General features: G+C 35.3%; 1 protein-coding gene across 1 annotated transcript in view; it reads left to right on the forward strand.

The window, feature by feature from the left end:
• The window catches only part of LOC129229578 (ephrin type-B receptor 1-B-like), a 140,672-nt gene that overhangs the window by 78,527 nt on the left and 39,955 nt on the right, over positions 1-22,190 (forward strand). The window contains exon 2 of the mRNA XM_054863918.1: positions 20,928-21,007. Coding sequence (XP_054719893.1) covers positions 20,928-21,007 — 80 coding nt within the window. The remainder of the gene's footprint in view (positions 1-20,927; positions 21,008-22,190) is intronic.

Below are 22,190 nucleotides of genomic sequence, written 5' to 3' on the forward strand. Positions count from 1 at the left end.
AATATTGTTATTAGCTAGAATACGGAACTTTAGCCGTTCCGTATCGAAGTTCCCCGGGACGCGGGACAATTTTTCGAAATACGGGACAATCCCTTGAAATCCGGGGAGTCTGGCAACCCTGTCTATAACCGCTTTTGTGCTATGAGTACATTTTAAAGTTTACCGCATTTGTTTATTCATGAAACAATTTTATAAATTAAGTTTTAGAAGAAAAAAAAATACTCTTGACTTCCATCCGTAAATCCATCTATCCTTTCGAGATAATCGGTCTCTTCCAACTGCCACCAAATGCAGCATTCTATCTTCATTTTCTCGGAATAGAACATGCATCACGCGCCCTGTTTCCCCATTTTCTTTTTCGCGGCTTCATTTGCTTCTTTCCTTTTCCTTGGAGGTTTACAAATTACATGACGTAGAAAATTTCAGCGTCTCCATTCACTACTGAAGCGTTCCATTTCCGTCACGTGCCTCTGCCAGAAATTGAAAAATTTGTATCTCTGCGCTCAAGTCACCATAAATTCGCCAAGATGTTTTTGGACGAATTACGAAAGAGAAATATCAAGAAAGTGAATTCTTGGCATATCTAGTAGAAAAAGCAACGCGAGAGCTCTGCACAGCTTCGTTTTGGTAGTTATTCTCGCTGTTGTTAGAGTTTTTAATTGTTTTGGTTCATTCAATAAACATGCAGCCTTTTAGAATAATAACATTCACTCTTGAAGATATCTGACTTCAAGCTGTTGCCATCGCTGATTAAATTATTAGCTAAAATTTAAAGTTTATTCTTAGGAGATTGATGTCTACATGGTTTTTATTTCAATGTGATCTCATCACCTGTACTTTTCAATTTTACGTTAATTTTTTGGCATTAGAAGGAATTGAATATGTAGTTACTAAAGTATTGGGGAAGAGTATTCTAAACATTTGACAATACTGTTGTTAGAGTCTTTAAAGTATCAAAAAATTTCCTCTAGTTATTGTAGGCCCCCGTACACTGTACAAAGTTTTTTTTCTGCTTGACAAAATTTCACAAAGCTCTCTGTTAATCGCAACTTCAATAAACTATAGGGGACGCTGCTGCCAATGTCTAATGGCGGATGAAAAAGGTAAAACAAACAAATGCCGTAACTTATAACTTGCTTTGACGCTTAGTGAATGACAGTAATTTTTCATCGTGTTTATGGGAAGCTAGCTTTCTTTTCTAATCTTCTGAAATTACATTACGCCACAAACTGTCTGAAGCCTGTAATTTACCCCAAAGAAAACACGTGGAATGGAATGTTTTACCTTTTTCTGTAATATTGTTAATTACCGCAAGGTAGCGTATTCGAGCTCTGGAGTTGCGAATTACTAACCTCAGTCTTTCATCATCATCACTATTATCGTCATACAAAAAAATTACAAAATTGCCATAAACGTCCAGTACCACAGTTCATTAAAGTTTTAAATAATAGTTTAATAGTTTATTATTTTTCTTATCAGCCAATATCTTGATTCATTTCCATGAAGAATACTTCCATTAAAAAAATGATACAGTCGACTCGCGCTACAACTCGATTCGACTTACGCGAAACGGCTATAACGCGAGTTTTTCACGAGTAACGAATTTTCGAGCTAACGTGATTTCCTCGCCCGCAACACGAAAATTTTCGTCAAGGAATCGCTGGGTTTAAGTATCATCTTCGATACTGGCTACTAAATATTGGTTTCGAGAACCACACCGTACTAGTTGAATCATCGCATTGTTAGTGTATACAAATAACCACTCCGTATTGTCCACTCTAAATGTGAAAGTTAATTTACATAGTAGAATCTAAGCGTGTTTTTTCAGCTTAAGCTGGAGAAGAGAAAGTTTCCTAAAATTAAAGAAAAAGTGAATATCCGAACATTGATATCGATCGGATAAGCTTCACAGCACCAACCATCATCATCTTCTGTTTTTTTTAGTTATAGCAATTATAACTACTTTATCAACTGTAGAGTAGTGCAAAAGTGTTGCCTTTCGTTATTATTATTATTGCGTACTGTACATACAGTATTGCACTTTTGTCTCACTCTCCCATTGATCATTGATTTTGTGCATCATTATAGTAGTTTATATTGAATAACATAGGTTTTTATTAAATGCAGTATAATATCAGTTTTTTATGTGGAAAACTTTGGTATATACTTAAGAAATGTTTTAAAGCAATGTGAAGGTGTTTACAAGAGTAAAATAATTGTTTATGTTTATCAAAAAGTCGTAAACATACCCTTTGCTACCACGCGAAATTTTGACTTACGCGAGGGGTCTTGGAACGCATCCCTCGCGTAAGTCGTGACTCGACTATATATTTTTATTTCCTTTTAATAAGAAACATAATATAGCAGCAATATTTCCATTGCAAAAAGTCTCAAAGCTGCCTATGCCTTCCCTGAAAATTCTCTAGCAGACATAAAGCTTAACATCTCTAGACTACGCTTTCCAAAAAATGGAAAATAACCCATTTTAAGTTTTACAATCAACGGGACAAAGAAAGTGTTAGCTGAACGCAGTGCTATCGTCATAACAGCAATTTCATTTTTTTTTCTAAGTTAATTAGAGTGTTTTATAGTTAATTCTTGAACTCTTAAGAAACCACAGCAACGTTTCTGAAATATGCCATGTTTACATGAAATACACCGCTTACTGACTGCACCATGTTTGTTTAAGAGGTCGCTTCTGTCGCATTGCGCAAAGAAAACGAGGTACTTCCTCCCCCTTCTCAAAGTACTGGGGTAAAGATAAAAATACCATATTTGTCAAAACATTGCGTTACATATCTCAGGAGAAGCAGCATGCATAAATGCAGTAGATGCTTTCCCAACTGTTCACATTGCAACAACTTCGTCCTATGAACATTGAAGCAATTATTTATATTAACATTGCCCCCCATTGGTCTACTTGGAAAACCACTGAGCTTGATCTGTGAGAACTTTTGTTGGTAAGTTTGTTGGTCTGCGCACCAAAAATGCTGTTCGCAATCCAACATACGAACAGTGTGGGGTCGATTGAATCAGAGACCCCCACGGCGCTTACTTCATCCTAAATGAGGATTCCCCGCTGTTACCATTGGTGACTTTTGTAGAATTTTAGCATCGTATTATTACGACTGGCAAATGGATGTAGTCATGCCCTGGCATCGGAAGAAATTATTTTCAATTATAATTGCTATTTGGTGAAGTGGTGTTTAATTCATAACTCACATGCAGAAATTAAATTTGGAAGCATTCAAGTGCAATAAATCTTAATAATGAGGAGACTAATGGCGAATAATGAACTAACCTTAGAGTCTTACAATCAGAAGTGGAAGCTTAACTAAAATGTTGAACGAGTCAACGTGTTTTGCCTTGATTTTGAAACATTCAGCATTATAATTAAAATAATTCACAAATACGATTTAATGCCTACTGAAATAATTCTTTTAAAATCCTATAATTAGCTAAAACTGAAAAAGAATACTTACTAAAAATAAATACTACTTAACAGATGGTCTGATCCGTTGAACGTAATGTAACATACATTTCATCTCTAAAATCGTATACCTCGTTCATACTGTGCCACTTTACTTGCTGTCTGTAATTAGTGAATGTAAATTGTAGAAAATTAAATACCCGCTTAAAAAATATCGTAAAAGCTTTTAAATTACTATTACTGAAAAACGTCAATAGAAGCAAAACTACCGTCAAGTAACTAGCTTAAATACTTATTAGATGGTCTGATCCACTCTCTAAACACTCCTTTCTACGTAATATAATCTACTTTTCACCGCCAAGATCGTGTACCGCGTTTAAACTATGACACTTTTTTGTATATATGGTCTTTAATTAGTGACTGTAACTTTCAGGAAACTAAATGCTCCCTAAAATGATTCCCAAAAAATTCTCAAAATGCATTGTTACTGAAAAAAAGATGCTCCATATAAAACATCTACTCAGTGGCGACTCGTGGGAGGGGCCAGAGGGGGCCCGGGCCCCTCACTTTTCCCAGACAATAATTTATAACTTTTTACTTATTTTCCTTTTTTTGTGTATGTATGTGCTTGAAATAAAAAAAAATGACTGTACCGTATATTAATATAAATAAATGCTGGAGGGGGGAGGGGGAGAGTGCATCTATGATCTGGCCCCTTTACTTTTTCAAGGCACGAGCCGCCGCTTCATCTACTTAATCAATTCTTTCTACATAACGTAACCTACGTTTAATCATGGACGGATACAAGGGAGGGGCGATTGCCCCTACCTTGAGGGACTTTCCACAAAAAGATTCTCAATATTTAAGTTCAAAAAATGCGTTTTTAGGCGAATTTTAATGATGTTGAGAAGAGAGGTTTGGGGCGCTACCCTGGAAATGTTTCATACTGAAGTCCGAAACCTTTGTGATTATTTTTGTCAATCTGTATACATTTTATATAATAAAAAGTAAAAAATAAAAGTCAATCACCCCTCCCTTAAAACATTTCTGGATCCGTCCTTGCATTTAATCACCAAGATCATGTACCTCGTTTTTAACAATGGCACTTCTTTACTTATAGTCTTTAATTAGTGATTGTAGCTTGCAGAAAATTAAATACAAGCTGAAATGATTTCCCAACAATTCCCAAAATTCGTTGTTGCTGAAAAGAAGATGCTCTACATTGAACCAAAATTGCTGTCAAATAACTGGATATCAATGAACTTAATAGATGGCCTGATCCATCGAATCACTCCTTTCTACATAACGTAACCTACACTTCAACGCCAAGATCGTGTACCATGTTAAAACTATGCCATTTCTTTACTTGTAGTCTTTAATTAGTGACTGTAATTTGCAAAAAATTGACGAAATATTGCAGCACTGTGCTTGGAAGAGTTAATCAAAATAATCTCGCTGCGGGATAGTCTTTTTTTGGCTGCGTGAATGCAGTGCTGTTACCCATTTAAATCATGTCCCTGAAAACAGTCGGGCGCCGCCCACAGATTAAAGGTTAAGCAAACACGCAACTTGCCGATCGCTACTTTTTCTTTTTCATCCCCCCCCCCCTCCTGCCCTCATCAAATTTCTGTTTTATCGTTTGAGAATCGTCTTTTCCTGGACATCAAAATTCTTTGTTGTAATAGACCTAAAAGACGGCAGCTTGCCATCTTCCGAATATATCTTATTTGTATGCAGTGGCGGATCTAGAACTCGAGCGGGGAAGGGGGGGGGGGGCTAACCTCGGTCCAAGTGGGGAGTCACTTTTAGTGGGTCTTTTTCGTCGTTTTTGCGGGTACTCTCAATCTTTGGGGGGGGGGGGCAGGACCTGATTACTGAATAGGCTGACTTGGCCGTGGCCATGGCCCCCACTTTTTACGGACCCCCAATTGACTAAAAAATTTAGCTAAGAACCAAAATTGTGTTTTTAAGCTACAGGGGGGTTTCTGAAAAACTTTGCCCTAGGCCCCCCGATACCTTAATCGGGCCCTGGGAAGGGGGAGGGCATTACTCTTGTAAGGACAGAAAGCCATGTTTAAACAGTAGGAAATTTTCTCTACACGGGATCCCTCTCCCGAAAATTTTATGACTTAAAATACTGCTTTTTACTTGAAATAAACTTATATAGTATACTGAAGAATATAAATAATTTCGCTATCATTTTAAGGGCAACACTATATGCACTTCAGTTCGATATAAAGCTCCAAATCACCGCCCCATGGCCAGAGTTGAGATGGACTTGCAAGCAAACAGCGGAAAGGTCAGTTAGAGTATCCAGAGACTGCAGTTGCGCTCTAGCTTTATACTCATGAGTCTGGAGTAACTAAAACCATGCTCAGGCAAAAATCCTCATATAAAGCTGAGTAGATTATCACATTGGTAGATAAAAATACTTTCGCATAACAGAAAAAAGTGTGCAAACATGGTATGACTCCCTATCGAAAAAGTGAAGATAAAAGCTAGGGTATAAACATTATACTCCAGCTATTGCTAGAAAAAAGGTAGTAAAAAGAAGCGGATGCGTGAAGGGGGTCAGGAACCTCCCGTAGAAATTTGAAAAATTGATGTCATAAACGCAATTTTTGGAACGTTATGGTGGTAAAATTAGATGAGATGGGGTTGAGGTTCCTTCACGAGTAGTTTTCCTTGCTATAGTCAATTTCAAGCTTTCTTTAACGATATTAGGGGATAGAATGCTCTTTCCAGAAGTTTGCACTAATAAAAGGTTAAAAACGCATTTTTATTCTGGAAACACAATTATAGGCTATCTTTGGAGACGTTAGGAGAGGAATTCTTTGGGAATTTGCTTTGAAAAATTTCAAAATTAGAATCATTAAGAAGGAGTTTTACGCAACTTCTGGTGAATTTACGTTACTAGGTAGCTCTCATCCGGAAATCTTTCGATATTGAACACTCCAACTTAGGCTGGTGATGTTTTCAACTGGTGAAGTTTAGGAAATGAAGAGGGTTCGGAGGCACTCTATGGAAAAGTTTCGTCAGTGAAGTCTGAAAGACGCAATTTTAGTCGATGTTTGGTTAAGTTTAGAAAATGGGAAGTTTTTTATGAAAATATTTTAACAAGTAAGTCTTCAAAGGTAGGTTCGGCTGACCACCTGATCGGAGCATCTGCTCTTGCGCCCCACGGCCCTCTGTCTCGTAAACTGAGATAGTCACAGTAGGTCTTGACCCTCATAAGCTGTTGCGCCGCTGAGTTTGGTTTTAGTGTACAAAAGAAAATGTAGGGGAAAGTAAGGTAAAGTGAAATAATTAAGACAACAACTTAAAAGGTGAAAGAGAACTCGTATTAAAATATTATTTTTCAGTTTTGGCACCAGCTCGTTATGAAAATTATTTATTTTATTTTATTTATTTATTTATTTATTTTTTTGATGAAGATCATAGCATTTTCAAACCTCTCAAGCATCCCAGCTCTTTTTGCTTAACTGTAATAATTCACCAAAAAGGTTTTCTTGTCTGCTGAATATCAGTCTTGGTATTTGGACTATTCCTCTATTACCAGGGAGAGAACAATTTGTTTCCACACGAAAAGTCTTCCTTTCTCAACAGATTGCGAGTCCTTTTCCTTTGACAACAAAAACCCATTGTGCGAACCGACTATACGTGGAGGCATAAGGCATTCCCAATGACTTGAACAGACACCTTCTTCTCTACCACTTGTGTAAACTAATAATAAATCAGCGCACAACGCCCTCTCTGTTGCAATTCTACCCTTTCCCAAGATCTGAAAGAACTTGCTGTTACATTCTTTTCTTGCAACATTCTTTCTTTTCCTGCTGTTTCCAAGTTGTTCCCTGCGATGTTTCTTTCCGTGTACATCTGCATTTGGTCGCTCTTAATCAGCTGAGAAACAACTCACAAATAGCGTTGGTCAATCCATGAAAATAACTGAAGGTTTGTTAAGATTTTCTTCAAGTGCCCATGACTGTCAACATTTTTCAAGTTTATGGTACTTGACGTGTTTATCGATCTTTCCATGATACCAAAGCTGCTACTTTTTTTTTTTTCCTTTCATGTTTTTTAAGGTAGTTTTTTTTTTTTTTTTTTGCATATATTCCTGAAATACAGAAAAAATTAGAAATGCCAAACAATCATCAATGGGATTTCGTGTTGTAATGGAATATGCTTTTGGGGTTTAAGTTTCTACCCAACATATTGTTTTTCGGCAAGGAAAAAAGAAAAAAGCGAAGTTCATGTTGATGTATGGGAAAGTAGATTCGTAGATTTAGATGGGAAAGTTCAGATCAAACTTCTTGTCGTTTATTATGATGTACTGTTTGTTAATTTCAGTCCACCGATTTTTTGTTCATTTATTTTTGAGAACCGAACATTATTTTTTAGTGACTTGACACCGCTTTCTTGAAAGTTAAATATGTTTCTAGTTCAAAATGGAATGCATTTTTCCTGAATTACTTATGAACCGTAGAGTAAACAAAAATTTTTCTCAGCAAGTGAATTTCACTATCTTACAATTTCAGTCATTTCAATAAATGATACATACAGCTATTTTTACTTCTCATTTTCAAGTTTCTTTAAAATTGAAAAACGTCATTTTGAAATTACCGACGTACTGGAAAATAAGAATAATCCCTTTCACTGTAAATAATTCTCAATACCAACCAACGACAAACTCGGAGATATTTTTTCCCCTTCATTTGTTCAATTGAAGTATCAATGCAAAAAAGAAAAATATAATGAAGTCTTTTTTTTTTTTTTTTTCAATCATTACTTCATTACTTTAGTCCTCCTATTCGTTAGCTTCGCATTATTGCGTGCCGTTACAAATTGCACTAATGGAAGCTACCATAAACTGATTATCCAAGAATTGCTTCAGACACCTTTACCTACGTTTGTACTAGTTTCAGGAGGCTTGTTAGAGCAACTGCTGCCTTCATTATTGGCGAGGCCAATTGGTTTCCGTCCATTCTGGCCCCAGTAACCATAATTATCGGTTTAGCAGCACCAGTGCCGAAGGCCAATGGTCCGGCAGTTTACTGGACCGCATCTAGTCCGGTTGATTTATGATAGAACGCCTAACGATCGTAATATCTATTCTCATCAAACTGCCCGATTGCTTGCCATTAACGTAAGGCTAAAAGGTTGCTTTATGGTTCATATGACTTTCTGTGATTAAGTGCATGTTTGTACGAAAAAGTGTTTTTTTAAGAAAGTTTTGAAAGTTTTTTTGATGGATAGTGTTCGAGTGTTATTGCAAATAAACATTTGTTATTTTATTGTATGAAGTTAAAGAAGTTTCGTAATCACGATTAGTAATTAAAAATTTACTGAATAAGCGTACAAGTTTATGTTTTATATTAACTTATGATTTTAAGATCATTTTTTTTGTAACATTTTACCTACATTTTGCCCAAAGCAAAGTTATACGTTTCAAAAAACTATCTTACTTTCTAAAAAATAATGGGTTAAAATTGACCGAAAAAAAAAAGCTGGAGAGCAAAAGGAAAAATTACACAAAGGGAATGTGGAATTTGGACTTTAAATTTTTGTTTTTTCCTTTTTAAAAAGCATTATCTGTCGTAGGATGGATCCCTTCATTGAAAATATTATGTGGTGGTCCCGCGATTTTCAGAAGAGAATCCCGATAAATCTCGCAAATTGTTCAGCTAACGAGCTGTGAAATTTATTGGATTGCTTTGATGGGTGATTTTTAATTACAACTTGACAAAACAGCTTTGTTTTCAGATAAATTAATTTTTTTCTTCTGGAATTAAAACTTGTTGAAATTCATGTTTCCTTACTTTAAGTTACGGTGGTGATAAGTGATAATCTTGGCAACCTGTCTCCCACACTTTCGTCGCTTGGGACTAATACAACTTTCTCATTTTTCTAAGGCTCATCTATTTTACAACTAGCTAGAAATAGTAAAGATTTGCTTCTTTTACGATCCTCAGACTAAATCTAGTGAAACAAGAAGAATCCACCTCACTTTTATTCTTCAAGTGCCGAAGAACATAATCTAATTCCATCCGCCTTGTTTCACGTCAACATTCAATATTTGCATATCGGAACATTTCGTTTTCCCTTTCCTTTTTTCTTGAGGGATTTCTCATGTTTATTTTCCCCGACAGACGACAAGATTAGGACGAGTTCGTCAATAGAATTAGAAGAAATGCCTTTTCAAAATGGCGAAATGCTCAACGTCCTTTACCTATAATTCGGTTAAAAGAGGACAGAAACTTGATTCGAAACGAGGCTTAACTCCATTAACACCCTCTTTTTCGGAAACGCTAAAAGGATTAGACGTGTTTTTGCAACATCGTTTCGAGAAGTAATTAGCAGGGTTTCGGGGCAGCCATTCTCTTTGGCGTTTAAATATCCAAGGAGTTTTCGCAGAGCGAAAGTTTTGTCGAGGTAATTTTCATTTGTTTGCCCTGTGAAGGATTTACTGCACTGACTGTGGAAAAATTACTTCCTCAAGTTAAAGCTCAACGAGAATTCTCTGCAAAGAATTGAAGAAAAGAATACCTACGAAATTTCAATTGATAGGGAAGAAACTAGATTTATCGTGTCATAAAGCAAATCGTGGATCGAATGGTGGTGAAAACGTTCGCATTGTTGAACTTGAATTCTTAGAATTAGAAAGAAGGTTATAAGAGTTGTGAATAGGCCTCAATTTCTTTTTTTTTTAAATGCCGAAACTATGTAGTTTTTTAGTGCTTGTGTGCATCTATAAACAGCCTGAAGCTTCTTCTAATTTGTAAAACTTCACGGAGGGCTGGAGAGAAGAAGATGTACAGTTAATTATAAAACCAGCAACTTTGAACAATAATTTTATGAAACTTTGTGGGATGAATCTCAAACTTCGTATCATATAAATATAAAGAAAAAAAAAAGAATAAACCTAGCATCTACGTGAAAGTGCTGTGATGTCTATGTAAATGTGTATGTGTGCGTATGTCGCTTTACCGTACAAATCCAAATTCAATTATTCTCTGGAAGGGAAAGTTGGAGAAGATTTTACTGTTTAACCAAAGTTAGTAAAGGATGAAGTTAAAGTTTTCTTTATTGTTAGTATCTAACCTTAAATAAATATTTAGAATAAGATGTTGAATTATGCTTTGACTCATAGCAGAGATAATTTGGGCTCATTGGTGCCAATATCATGCTTTCCACCAAAATACAACGACTCCATTGTAGGCGTATACAAGTAGTATAATTCCTATTACGGTGGACAGTTTATTGTGCCAAGGGTGACGAGAGACCATGTCAGCCTAGTCGGAAACTAGGGACTCGGACTCGGAGTAGTATAAGTTTTATAATTCTTATAGGCATAAGAGGGCCAAGCGTAAGCGACCAAACTGACATGGGCTCTCAGCTGCCCTGGCCATATATCGATCCTCAGATACAATTGTTCGTTGTGATTTTCTCTACCCACATCTTCTGGGAGCAACTCCAGAGTTCTTAAATTGTTTCCATAAATATTCCCACATCTGGCTGCTTCTACGATTTGTTTGCCCTTCGTTGTTTTTATTGGCTGAATGCTGTTTAAGGTCATTGTCTCTTACCTTCCATTCCAGAAGTCGTTTGATTGGGCATAATTAATTAGGTTTGTCTCATTCGTATTCCTTGCAAAAAAGGATTATACTGGTAGAGTTTTTCACAGAACATCTTAGCATTCTCCAGAACTTATTTCGGAGATTATTACGTTGATGCTTGGAACTAGGGATTGCAATACCGGACAGAAAATTCAATACCGGTATTCGATATTTTTCAAACGTAATACCGGAATACCAGTATCAATACTGGTATTTGAAATTTCTCAAAAAAATGCTTGAAAACATATTGTTTTGATGCCGCACTTCATAATTTTGTTCAAAAATTGTATTATTTATGAAAACGTATTGTGAACAAATGAAGGAACAAATGTCATAATAAAAAAAAAAAATCAATGATAGTAAAAAATATAATGCATTTATTGAATTGTCTAAGCCTTGAATTCATTTTAGTGCTCAACTTCCTACAGTTGAAAGTACTCTTTCTGAATTCACACAGGTCGGTGATACTGTTAACAATGTGCGATTCATCTCCTCTAGTTGTCTAGCAGTCCTTCACCTTGAAATAATTCGGTATCTTGCTTGTTATTTTTGGATAAATGCTTTTTTGTGTGTGTTTCTTTTGTATTGTGTGTATTTTTATTATTATTATTTAAATATATAGCTAGTTGTAATTTCTTTCCGGGAGACGATACTTTTCCAATATTAACATCATTGTGTCTTGAACAGGAGAGGTTTGTGCTTGCTTTTTATTAGCTGTTTGTTTTGAAATTTACGATAAAATTTTGACTACATTTGATCTGGTTAGTTTCTCTTATTCGTTTTCGTTTTTTTTCCCTTCAACATTCTTTGCAATAATAATTGTGTAAATATCTCAAAGTATGTTTCAGTTGATAAAGCTATGCAAAATGTAAGGCAATATATAATTTCAAAATATTATCTTTTAAGTGCAAAACCAAACAGCAAGACAGGACAACAAACCAATACTAGTAACAACAAATTACCATTTCCTATGCTTTCAAGAAAAGGTTTTGCCAAAATTTAGTACATTTGAGACAAATATATTTAAAAAAAATCAAGGTATTACTTCAATATGGTTGGAATAAAGTTTTCACAGGACAAATGCATTCAAAATTACACTCGAATTTAACATTCACCAATGGAAATGGGAAAGTGAGTGATCAGGGAAATAAAAAAAAAACAAAAACATGATGATCGAAAACGCACGAAAATACGATTCATCTCACCATCTAATAATGACAGCATCATTTTGTAATCTTTCCGCTACTTTTGTTTAATGATATTCTATTGGTTCGTGCTTTTGAAGCCAAATTTTTGGATCAATAGATTGATTTTGGTTCTGTATCATGGAAAAGGAAATATACATTTAAAATATAAGTAGATGTTTAATTAGTTCAATTGAGGGAGAGAAAATTCTTGAATTTAAACAATTTATTATTTTCAGCTAATACTGAAAATACTGGTATTTTACCGCAGCAAATACCGGTATTACGAAATTGCAAAGTTGCTCAAAATACCGGTATTCGGTATACCGGTATTGCAATCCCTACTTGGAATACTGTACACATTTATTTTCCTATTAGGGCTATTTAAAGTATTACATCAAGCGAAAAAAGAAGAATGAAAACGTTATAATTGCTTTTTAATTTATTATGAATATTTTTGTGGAGGAAAGGGTTTCTGAGATGCTCTCCCGTACGTTTGCATATTGTTATCAGAAAGTTCTACATTTTTAATTTCTTATAATGATAAAAGTAACTACATATACAATTTTTCAAACAATTTTTTAAAAGAAATGCTGGATGATAATTTAAACCTGTTTTGTAAAAGATCGACTTTCACTTCTGCCGTTACTGGTTTTCTGTTTTTGTAAACATCCATTTTAAAACTGATGGATGGATTTGGACAATGTGGATTTTTTTTTTTTACATATTTATGTAGTTATTCTGTTATTGCAACTGACCGGAACTCAGTGGCCGAAAGCAATATATGCAAGCAATCGAGCATCTGTTATTCCATAAATTCCCCTTCTGACTTTCTGCTGATTGCCCTTTTGTTGGATACCAGAGTTTGGGGATCCTATTTTTTCTCCTCCCCTCAGCCCAACACTTGCTGCGCGTAAATAATTTTGACGAGTCATTGCATTTACGTCGTCGACTGCCGACATAAAAGCGATCCGTCTCTCCCGCCTGCCACCTGATATTTGGGCTCGAAAGAGAATTTGCCCTCCCCCGGAACCTCCCCCCGTCATTGCATCGCTCCCTACACAGCTGTGAGCTTCCGTCAGCGCGTTCCTTTTCGCAGTTCGTGTTCGGAATTTTCTTGTTTCTGAATCTCGAGTTGTTGCCGGATTTGGCTGGTAATCCTTTCTGTCTGTGATGATGCCACCCGGATGTAGTTTTCGCAAATTCGACTATCGTTACGGAATACAGAAGAACATCAGAAGTCCGGATGCCAAAAATACGAAACGGAAAAAATCCGAACGCACTCCCATGAAGTTTTGATAAACTACCCGACAGCTGCGAAGGAGCAGACACATTTCCTGAAATTACGTACAATGATTAAAAAAATGAAACCACCAGAATACATAAATTCGTATGTAATAGAGGTGATTATGTTTGCTGTATAAAAGTACTGTATAATGTACTCTATTCCTTACATGCAGAACTGGAAACGTTTTCCACTTTTCCATGGATGTCCAGTTAGCAATAACAGTTAATTTCGGTTAAATTTTGTTGTAAAATGTAATTTCGTGTTGTACCGTTATGTTCTTTATTGTATGTTGTGTAGAGATAAAGGCAAGAGAGCCTGTTCCACGCTGTTTCCCATGAATTGAGCTGCAATTTTAGGACAGTTACAAGCTTTTTTTTTTTTTTTTTGCATAAACCGGTTTTATTTTTGCCAAACGTGAAAAATTTCATCATGAAATTAATTTACTTCGTTCTAAAAAGTCTATTGTAACGACAGAAAATTTTGATCTTGCTTCTTATTTCATTTTCGGGTCTTGGAAACTTCTCTGTCTGTGACATACGCATACGACGTTCCTCCAATCGCATGCTAATTCATCCCTCTCCTCATGTTTCTAACTTTATGTTGTACAGGAGTGCCATCCCTTCTCCTCAAAGGCGATGACATCAAAACCCCTTTATAATTACCTCTTAGCTAAAATTTCCAATGGCGCAGTCTGTGTTCATACCCCCCCCCCCCGGGTAAGAAATCCGTGTCTCCCTTGCTGCAAGGTTATAACATCACTTTTCTCTCTTTTAATTTTACGAAACAAGTTGACAGTACTGTAACACAGTCAACTACCTTTTTCTCACTATCTTTTTTCAAACGTGACAGCTGAAAAAAAAATTAATTTGTATACAATTTCTATCATTAAATGTTAAAAGTCAAAAGCCCAAACATTATAACAAGCAAATTTTCATTTTAAAACCGCATAAATGGCTATCTAGTGAACAAATAGTCACGATAAATACATAAACAAACAAATACAACTTCTTTAAAGTTCTGTTTGTGACATAGTACCCTTTACTTCCCAGGTACAGAGTAATTCCAGCATGTCTTTTTCTTGTCATTGAAAATCCTAAATTTTCCATGACATAACAGCTTCTCCGCAAAATGAAAAACATCAGGTCGTACTAGTTCTCTGGTAGCGCGTTCCTCAATTCTATTCTCTTCCATCATAATCTGCCAAAACGTTCGTAATTACTGTTGGCGACAGATGAAAACTTGCAGCAAACCTATCGAAGCACGCACGGTTGAGAAATAGGGGGAGGAAGGGAAAAAAACTGAGAGTTGTTTCATTCGTCGTGGAACATTTACGAACAGAGATGAACCCGACACCATCACTGTCGCAGAGAAAGCGTGAAAAGTTATTTTTGCCCGTCCCTTTTGCAGCCTAAAAAACAACCGCGTGGAACAGGAGCTTACTCTGTGTAAAGATGAGCACAGTAACGACGCGTGATGAAGCTATTAAGAATTCTCCGGAAACGCAAAGACCATGTGCTTCTTTTTTTTTTTCGTTTTCCGTTATAATGTCACCTCAATGTGAGGATTTTAATTGAAGACGCATCGTGTTATGGGGATTAAATGAGCTACTTCCAGGAATCGCGTCTTTGCGGAAGATCTTGGTGATGAGACGGAGAGAGGATGTGAGAAATGGTTTATTTTTGTATCCAGTTAATGTTTCTTCAAAAAGAGATGCCGCTGATTTTCCACCCTTGCGGACGAGAGATATTCGTTTATCTGTCTTAAATGTTAAGCAAACACAATAAATCTCCGACTAGCTAAATTTGTGAGAAAGCAAGTTTTTTTTCCTCCCCAACCCAAAAATGCCTGCGAGTGGGGTAGGGGAATTGAACAATGTTTTGGATGAAAGCAATTTAAACTTGTTAAATATACAGGCAGAGACGGATGCAGAAATTTTTGAAAGGGGGGTCAATTTCAGTGACCAGTAAAGTGGAAGAATAACAAAGTAAAATTTGAACCCTCTTCAAATTATAAGATATGTTTTATATTAATTAATATTTTTTGGCATTGTATTAAATCACCAATACATGTACCCTAATAAAAATCATTATCGTGAAAAATATAAATCGCAACTTATTTTGCCGTATAGTATGCTATTGATATTTAAATTATTAAATTTTTCAAATAAATGAAATTACACATTTTTTACATTTAACGTGTCGATAAAATTTTCGCTTCAACAGCAAAAAAGTTGTTGAACATTGCTGCATTAAAAATTTTGTGCAAAACGCTAAAAGAAAAAGCACAATAATACAAATATTTGCGTAGTAAAAGGAACAACAACCAACAATGCCTCAAGGCAAACCATATTCATGTTTGGAGAGCATGCATTTAAGCAGCAAGTTTCACTTTTTTTTTTTTTAAATGCCTACTTCTACCCCTTTAAATTTTCCAGCCATATTTGAACGTTGTATTTTCCTGACATTATTTAAATATTTAAATTGAATTTCGTCATATAATCCTCAATTAGGTCTGCAGAGTAAATCACCACTTACCACTTATGTTTCTAACCTAGTTTCTACAAAACCACTATTCTAACCTAGTTTCTAAAAAATCACTATTCTAACCTAGTTTCTACAAAACCACTATTCTAACCTAGTTTCTACAAAACCACTAAACTATTCGTTGGTTTTATTCAAACGCATATCCCGGCATCAAATGGTAAGATAGTGCCAGCATCGGGGGCTTCATCCGCTAAGAAAATAAAAAACGAATGCGCAGGGCCTGATTACTGAATAGGCCAACTTGGCCTAGGGCCTCTGCTTTTTAAGGGGACCCCAAATTGCTAAAATTGCTTTATCCAATAATTTAATAAAAATAAAAGTGCAAGGTTTGACTATGGGGCCCCGAAAAACAGTTTGGCCTTGGGCCCCACAATATCTTAATCGGGCCCTGCGGTTGCGCAGTTACTGCAAAAAAGTGTTTTTGAGGTATTTTAAAGAAACACGTTTTACATTAAATACTAACAATGTGGAAATGTTAGAATCAGAATTCTTTTTCGTGCTTCATTTCCAGCGAAAACCATATAATCAAGCTTGTGCAATTTAGCTGAAGAACTGTAGATGACAAAAAAAAAAGATAGAGAGAGAGAGAGAGAAAGAAAGAAGAAAAAAAAAAGGAAAAGTTTGCAGCTACAGCTCTTTGCCTTCCCACGGGAGCATACTTTAGTATATTTTTTGCTACCAGTTTTCTGCAATTTTAATTTTGTTTTTTCACAAATAAAATTTGCATTTCGAAGAGCATTTATTTTTGACGGAAGGTGTTTTTCAACACAGGGGGGTCAGCTGACCCTTTGACCTCCCCTGAATCCGCCCTTGTACTCTTGTACACAGGGTATCCCAGAACTGTTTGTACTAAGTTGCAGGAGGTGCAGGGGACACATTGACGATTCAGAATCACACAGCATTACATGGCTTGAAATTGCTTCTTCATGTGACATAGTTCTGCAAGAGATGGAAAGTACGACAGTTAAATACTGAATGCTTTGAAACAGTTTACTTTAAAATTAGCTCTGCTAAACCTCAAGGATTGCAAAATTGCTGCCTACCATGTTTTTAACCAATGATGCAACATGCAATGCTATGTGATTCAGAATCCTACTGCAAGTTGTTGCAAATAGTTCTAGGACACCCTGTAGGAATGGACGCATCTGCCCTTTCACGTTGTGCTTGCCAAATGCAAATTGAGTAGTAAATTTGGAAGAAGAAATCTTTCAGTTTTGGACTTAATCACGTCTTCAAATTTAGAAAACACGTTGGAGACAAAGCGTTGCAAAAATTTGAAAATCAAGGACTGTTTTCTTTCAAAATATGAAATTTAAAATCGACCACAGTTTTATGTTTTGCCTACGGCCCAACAGGCTTTCTTCTCCCAACAGATCATAGTGTTTGGACATAGACGGCCGAAGTGTATATTGGTTTTGAGTGAAGTGTTTCAAAATTGTATCAATGTTGTAACGGATTAAAAATATGAATTGAACACCAGCTGTGAAAGTTAAGTTCTCAAGCCTTCCTTACTGCGATATATTGGCCATAAAACAGCAGCTTATATCAACAAAACCCACGTTCCATCGCCATTTTTATTTCATTGGTTTCTATATTGGTATAAAGGATGATGATTAGCGATATCATGAGCAATGCTATTCTTTTGTGAATCTCTCCTCCCCCCCCCCCCCGGCTCGCTAAAGAAGAGAGCATTCCATTCATTGGATCACTCTTGCATTGGTGTCACGTAAACGTGTCATTTAAGTAGCGCCGAAATAGTTATTAGCGGAAAGACTCGCATAGTCAGCCATTTCTTCTTTTTGGGTGTGGATAGTGCGCGTGTGGCACCGAAGAGCTATAAATTACTTCTACTTAATGTCTCTGAATGCTCGAAAATAAATAAGATCGAAAATCTCTCTCGTCGCCTGATGAAGTAACCCATTCGTGTTGGCAATGGCTGTTAATGAATTTCATGGCAAGGCATTTTGATACCGCGTTTGATTTTCGGAGGTACTCTAGTGATGGAACAAGTTATGGTTTTGCATTCCATCATGTTTTCCTCAGATGGAAATAATAATAATAAGTATAGCTTAGTGTCTGTAACTGATTTTGAATAAACATTCAAAGCCGACCCGATTTTCTAATTAGATAGAATAGGCAGCTGCCTTTTTATTCATTTCTATGTATGTTTTTCTTGAAAACTGAGCATTAGGATTTTTTTTCCCTACCTTAGCATTTTCTTGTTACATAATATTAATTTTATGTAACAAGTAAAAGAATAAATTAGCTTACACCACACCAGTAATCAATAGTGGTGTAGTACTATCATTGCAACAAGTGAATGAAACAATGATTGACATACACTCACTGTGTCTTGACCACTCTTGGCGGCAGATTTCAAGTCAGAAAATGGATAAATAAGGGGAAACATGATGCTAAATTCAGCTCGGAGTAAAATTTAGAATTACACTGCACAGAATATATTTTCAATAACAGTTAAAAAACATACGACTGAACAAAGTGGTCTAACGAGTATGCAATTCTGAAACAGCCTTATCCAAACGTGTTACCATGTTATACCGCTTATATGGTAGAAAAATGAAGAATGGTTGCCTTTGTTGCGAAAACATTTTCGGCAACTTATGTAGAAAAACTAAATTCAAAGTTTCTGAAACATCTCCTACCCCCTATCATCCACGTTAATGTTCTGAAACCTATCTTATATCAAAAAATACAGTTTAACTTTGCACGATACTATTCAATATGGAATGGAATTCAAGTTGATAATTTGGTTTATTCTCAATTTTTATTTCTGTGAATATTATTGTGAGCTGTATAATTATTTTTCTTTTCATGCTTTTACTTCAAAGGTGGAATATCTGCTTTAATCACGCATTAAGGGATCATGCTCTAATTGTCAATGCCTGATACATTTTGATACTAAAATATGAATTCGCCAAAATTGAGAACTAATTTGGTTTGATAAATGGTTTTGTTTTAGTTGTAATTATTGTCTCTTTCTGTTATGAGGTAAAAATACCACAAATGTTTTCTCCTTAATAAAGGATAATTTGCTGTTTACCCAAAAAAATAATTATTTCTGATTAAAATCAACAATTAGTCCCCAAGTCTATAAAAGTACTGTATTTAATTACACGCTACATCGCTACACAACACAAAGTGTTTTCTCGTACAGCGTACAGCCAAAAAACCTTTGTTCTTTCAAATGATATGCTGCATTAGAACTAGCTTTCATTCCTTTGTTGCCCCCTAAAAAAGCCCTTTTATTTTCTCTGCAGAATTATAAATTGACATATTCTGCTACTTGATATTTTCTCTAATGCAAAGCTGATACAAAAATGGATTTAGATTTTCCGCCTATTGTTATTGTGCATCGTAGGAACTTTTAGCTTGGATAGCAAAAGAACAGTACATGAAGGGCGGATCCAGCTCTCCCCCCCCCCCCCCCCAATCATGCTGAAGACTTATGTCAAAGAATTTCTGGAAAGTTCTATGCTTACGTTTTGTGGAATCGTGAAATATGCTAAACCACTTTAACTGAGGGTTCCGTGCAGCGTGCACTGTAGTGATTCGTGAACGTAGTTATGAAAACTCTGTATTAGGTATACTGTCTTTGGTGCCGTAAAGGAAGGAGAAAGAGGGGCAGAGCAGGCCTGTGTCATTTGAGATTTGAGCAATCAGGGCTATCAATTGACCCCCCTGAATTTTTGAAACAATGTAATTGTGCATTCTTGTATAAATTTTATTGTTTTTCGTGAATACACCCGATGTGCGGCGCATTCATCCCCCCCCCCCCCCCCGGCCCCTTGTAAATTTTTGAAATGACGGACCTGAGGCAGTGAGGGATGATAACTCTCATCACATCTCAGTTCCCATTGGGTGTGAAAAAAGTGATAAAATTTTTCTCTCCATTCGATTTAATATTCTTCACACAGTGCCATCTATCGGCGGCATTGTGAGTTTAAATCGAATTCAGTATTTTTGTTTGCAATCGCCGGAATAAATAGCTTTTTAAATTTTTCTCCTGAAAAGTTTCATTTTCTCGGATATTTTCTTATTTGTAGAAATGCTAGCAAATGCTTTCCAGACAGGAAATTATATTTTGGAATTTGATTTGTATTTTGTTTCACTTGTAGTCATGTAAATATTAAATATTAGGCTTAAGTAAAAAATATTTTTTACGATTGATAACACTAAAAATTCTGTGTGAGCTTTACTTTTGCATTTTACTATTTTTATCGAATAAATTTCCAACCAGGCTTCATTTAATTTCTTTCTGTTGAAAAGCGGGAGAAAATCAAACACATGAAACTTTTATTTTGAATTGTGCTTGGTGCGTTGTAATGAGGATTGCAGTTGAAATTTGTTAACTTTTCTTTGAAATATAAACGTGTTTAGGTTGTTAATTTCAATTACAAAACAACTCTTAATTTTCATATGTTTTGAACCTAAAGCAAACTCAAAGTCACGTATTAGGGCGCCGGTTAATTGAATAGGTGGTTAATTGAATCTACCGCTTTAATGAATCAAATTGTCAGAAACAGAATAACATCCAGCGCTATTGAATTAGCTGCTTTATTGAATCAGTCGCTTTATGGATTAAAAACTGTTCAGAACAAATGTGATTCATATAAGCGGCGATTAACTACTCTAAAAAATTTACCTCTGTATGCTTCCATGGTTGACAATATTTTTAATATCATTGCACTTAAGTCAGTACTACTAAATCTTATTTTAAGAGTTTCTTTGTTAAAGTTGTTAAGTTTTATTTTGTAAAATGTTTTATTTATTTATTCTTGGGTTGAAGTAAATTTTATGTATGTTTGTGTCTGTATAAATATTTAATGATTTTTTTATGTAATTTTTTAGTTGTACTACTAGACACAACACTTGAAAGTTCCTTAGAATGGACGAGGTATCCTTATGGACCCTCTGCAAGGACACCAGGAGTAAGTACCTTCATTTTAAAAATATATTTTAATTGATTGTAGTATAACCTTGATTTAACGATTGTCAAGGGACTAAAAAAAGTTATGGTTAAATCCAGGAGCATAGATATTCAATGCAGTCAAATCCGAACCAGTGAAATGTATACATGTACATTATTGTACATTAAGTATCATTAATGTACATTAAATTGAGGAAATTGTTAAATCAAAGTTTTACTGTAGTTCAGTTTAAACAAATTTCAAGTTCATTACAAGTTATCTTAGTATTAGAATATACGCAATACAGAAATACTACAAGACAATATTATGTATAATATACTACAAAAGAATAATTCATTTTCAAAAACCTGATTTATGCAAAGTACTATACTTGCAATCATGATTATGAAAATAACTAAACTAACTATTCAGGTTTTATGCTCACTCTGCAAATGATCTGTGTATGCCCCCTTATTGACACACATCCAGGTGGTAGTTCAATTAATTCAACGCTTTTTGTTGTGTGATCGCGTCAATGTCCCAGGTCGCCGGATTCAACACTGTGTGACTTCTTCTCTTTGAGACACATTAAGGACATTGTTTAAGTCCCCAACTACCAAAAACAATAGAAGAGCTGAAAAAAAAATGATTGGTGATGAATTGATGAACATTCATTGATATAAACATGCTACATAATACGTACATTTGATTGAACTGCCACCTTGACACTTGTGTTGTATGATCAAGGCAGTACATGAAAACTGCACTTTTTTTTTCCATGAAGTTCATCTTTTCCAAAATAATATGTTGACTCCAGTCAGCATTTAAAGGGAAATGATGTATGTATTATTATGCACTCTGCTTTTGAGAAATGTAAATGCATTTATATTTATGTGTGTAATTTATGTATTTCTTTAATGTCCTACTCAATATAATATGCATTTCTTAAAATTATTTATATGCAATTAGTAATTTCTTAATTCACGAAGTAGGAAAGCAAAAATTCCCATTTATTAGAAAATGGTTAATGTACAATATAATTTAAATAATTACAAATTATTTCATTTTTTGCAAGGCTTCGTAATCCTCATACTTTTTCTTCTTATAGGTAACGCAATTCTTCTCATTTGAATGCTCAAATTATAAAGTTGACCCCATCCTGAACTAGAAGCTGCCTCTCACCTCACCCCCTCTCCTTTCCATT

Source organism: Uloborus diversus, chromosome 1, assembly GCF_026930045.1.
Source record: "Uloborus diversus isolate 005 chromosome 1, Udiv.v.3.1, whole genome shotgun sequence".
NCBI classification, from domain to species: Eukaryota; Metazoa; Arthropoda; class Arachnida; order Araneae; family Uloboridae; genus Uloborus; species Uloborus diversus.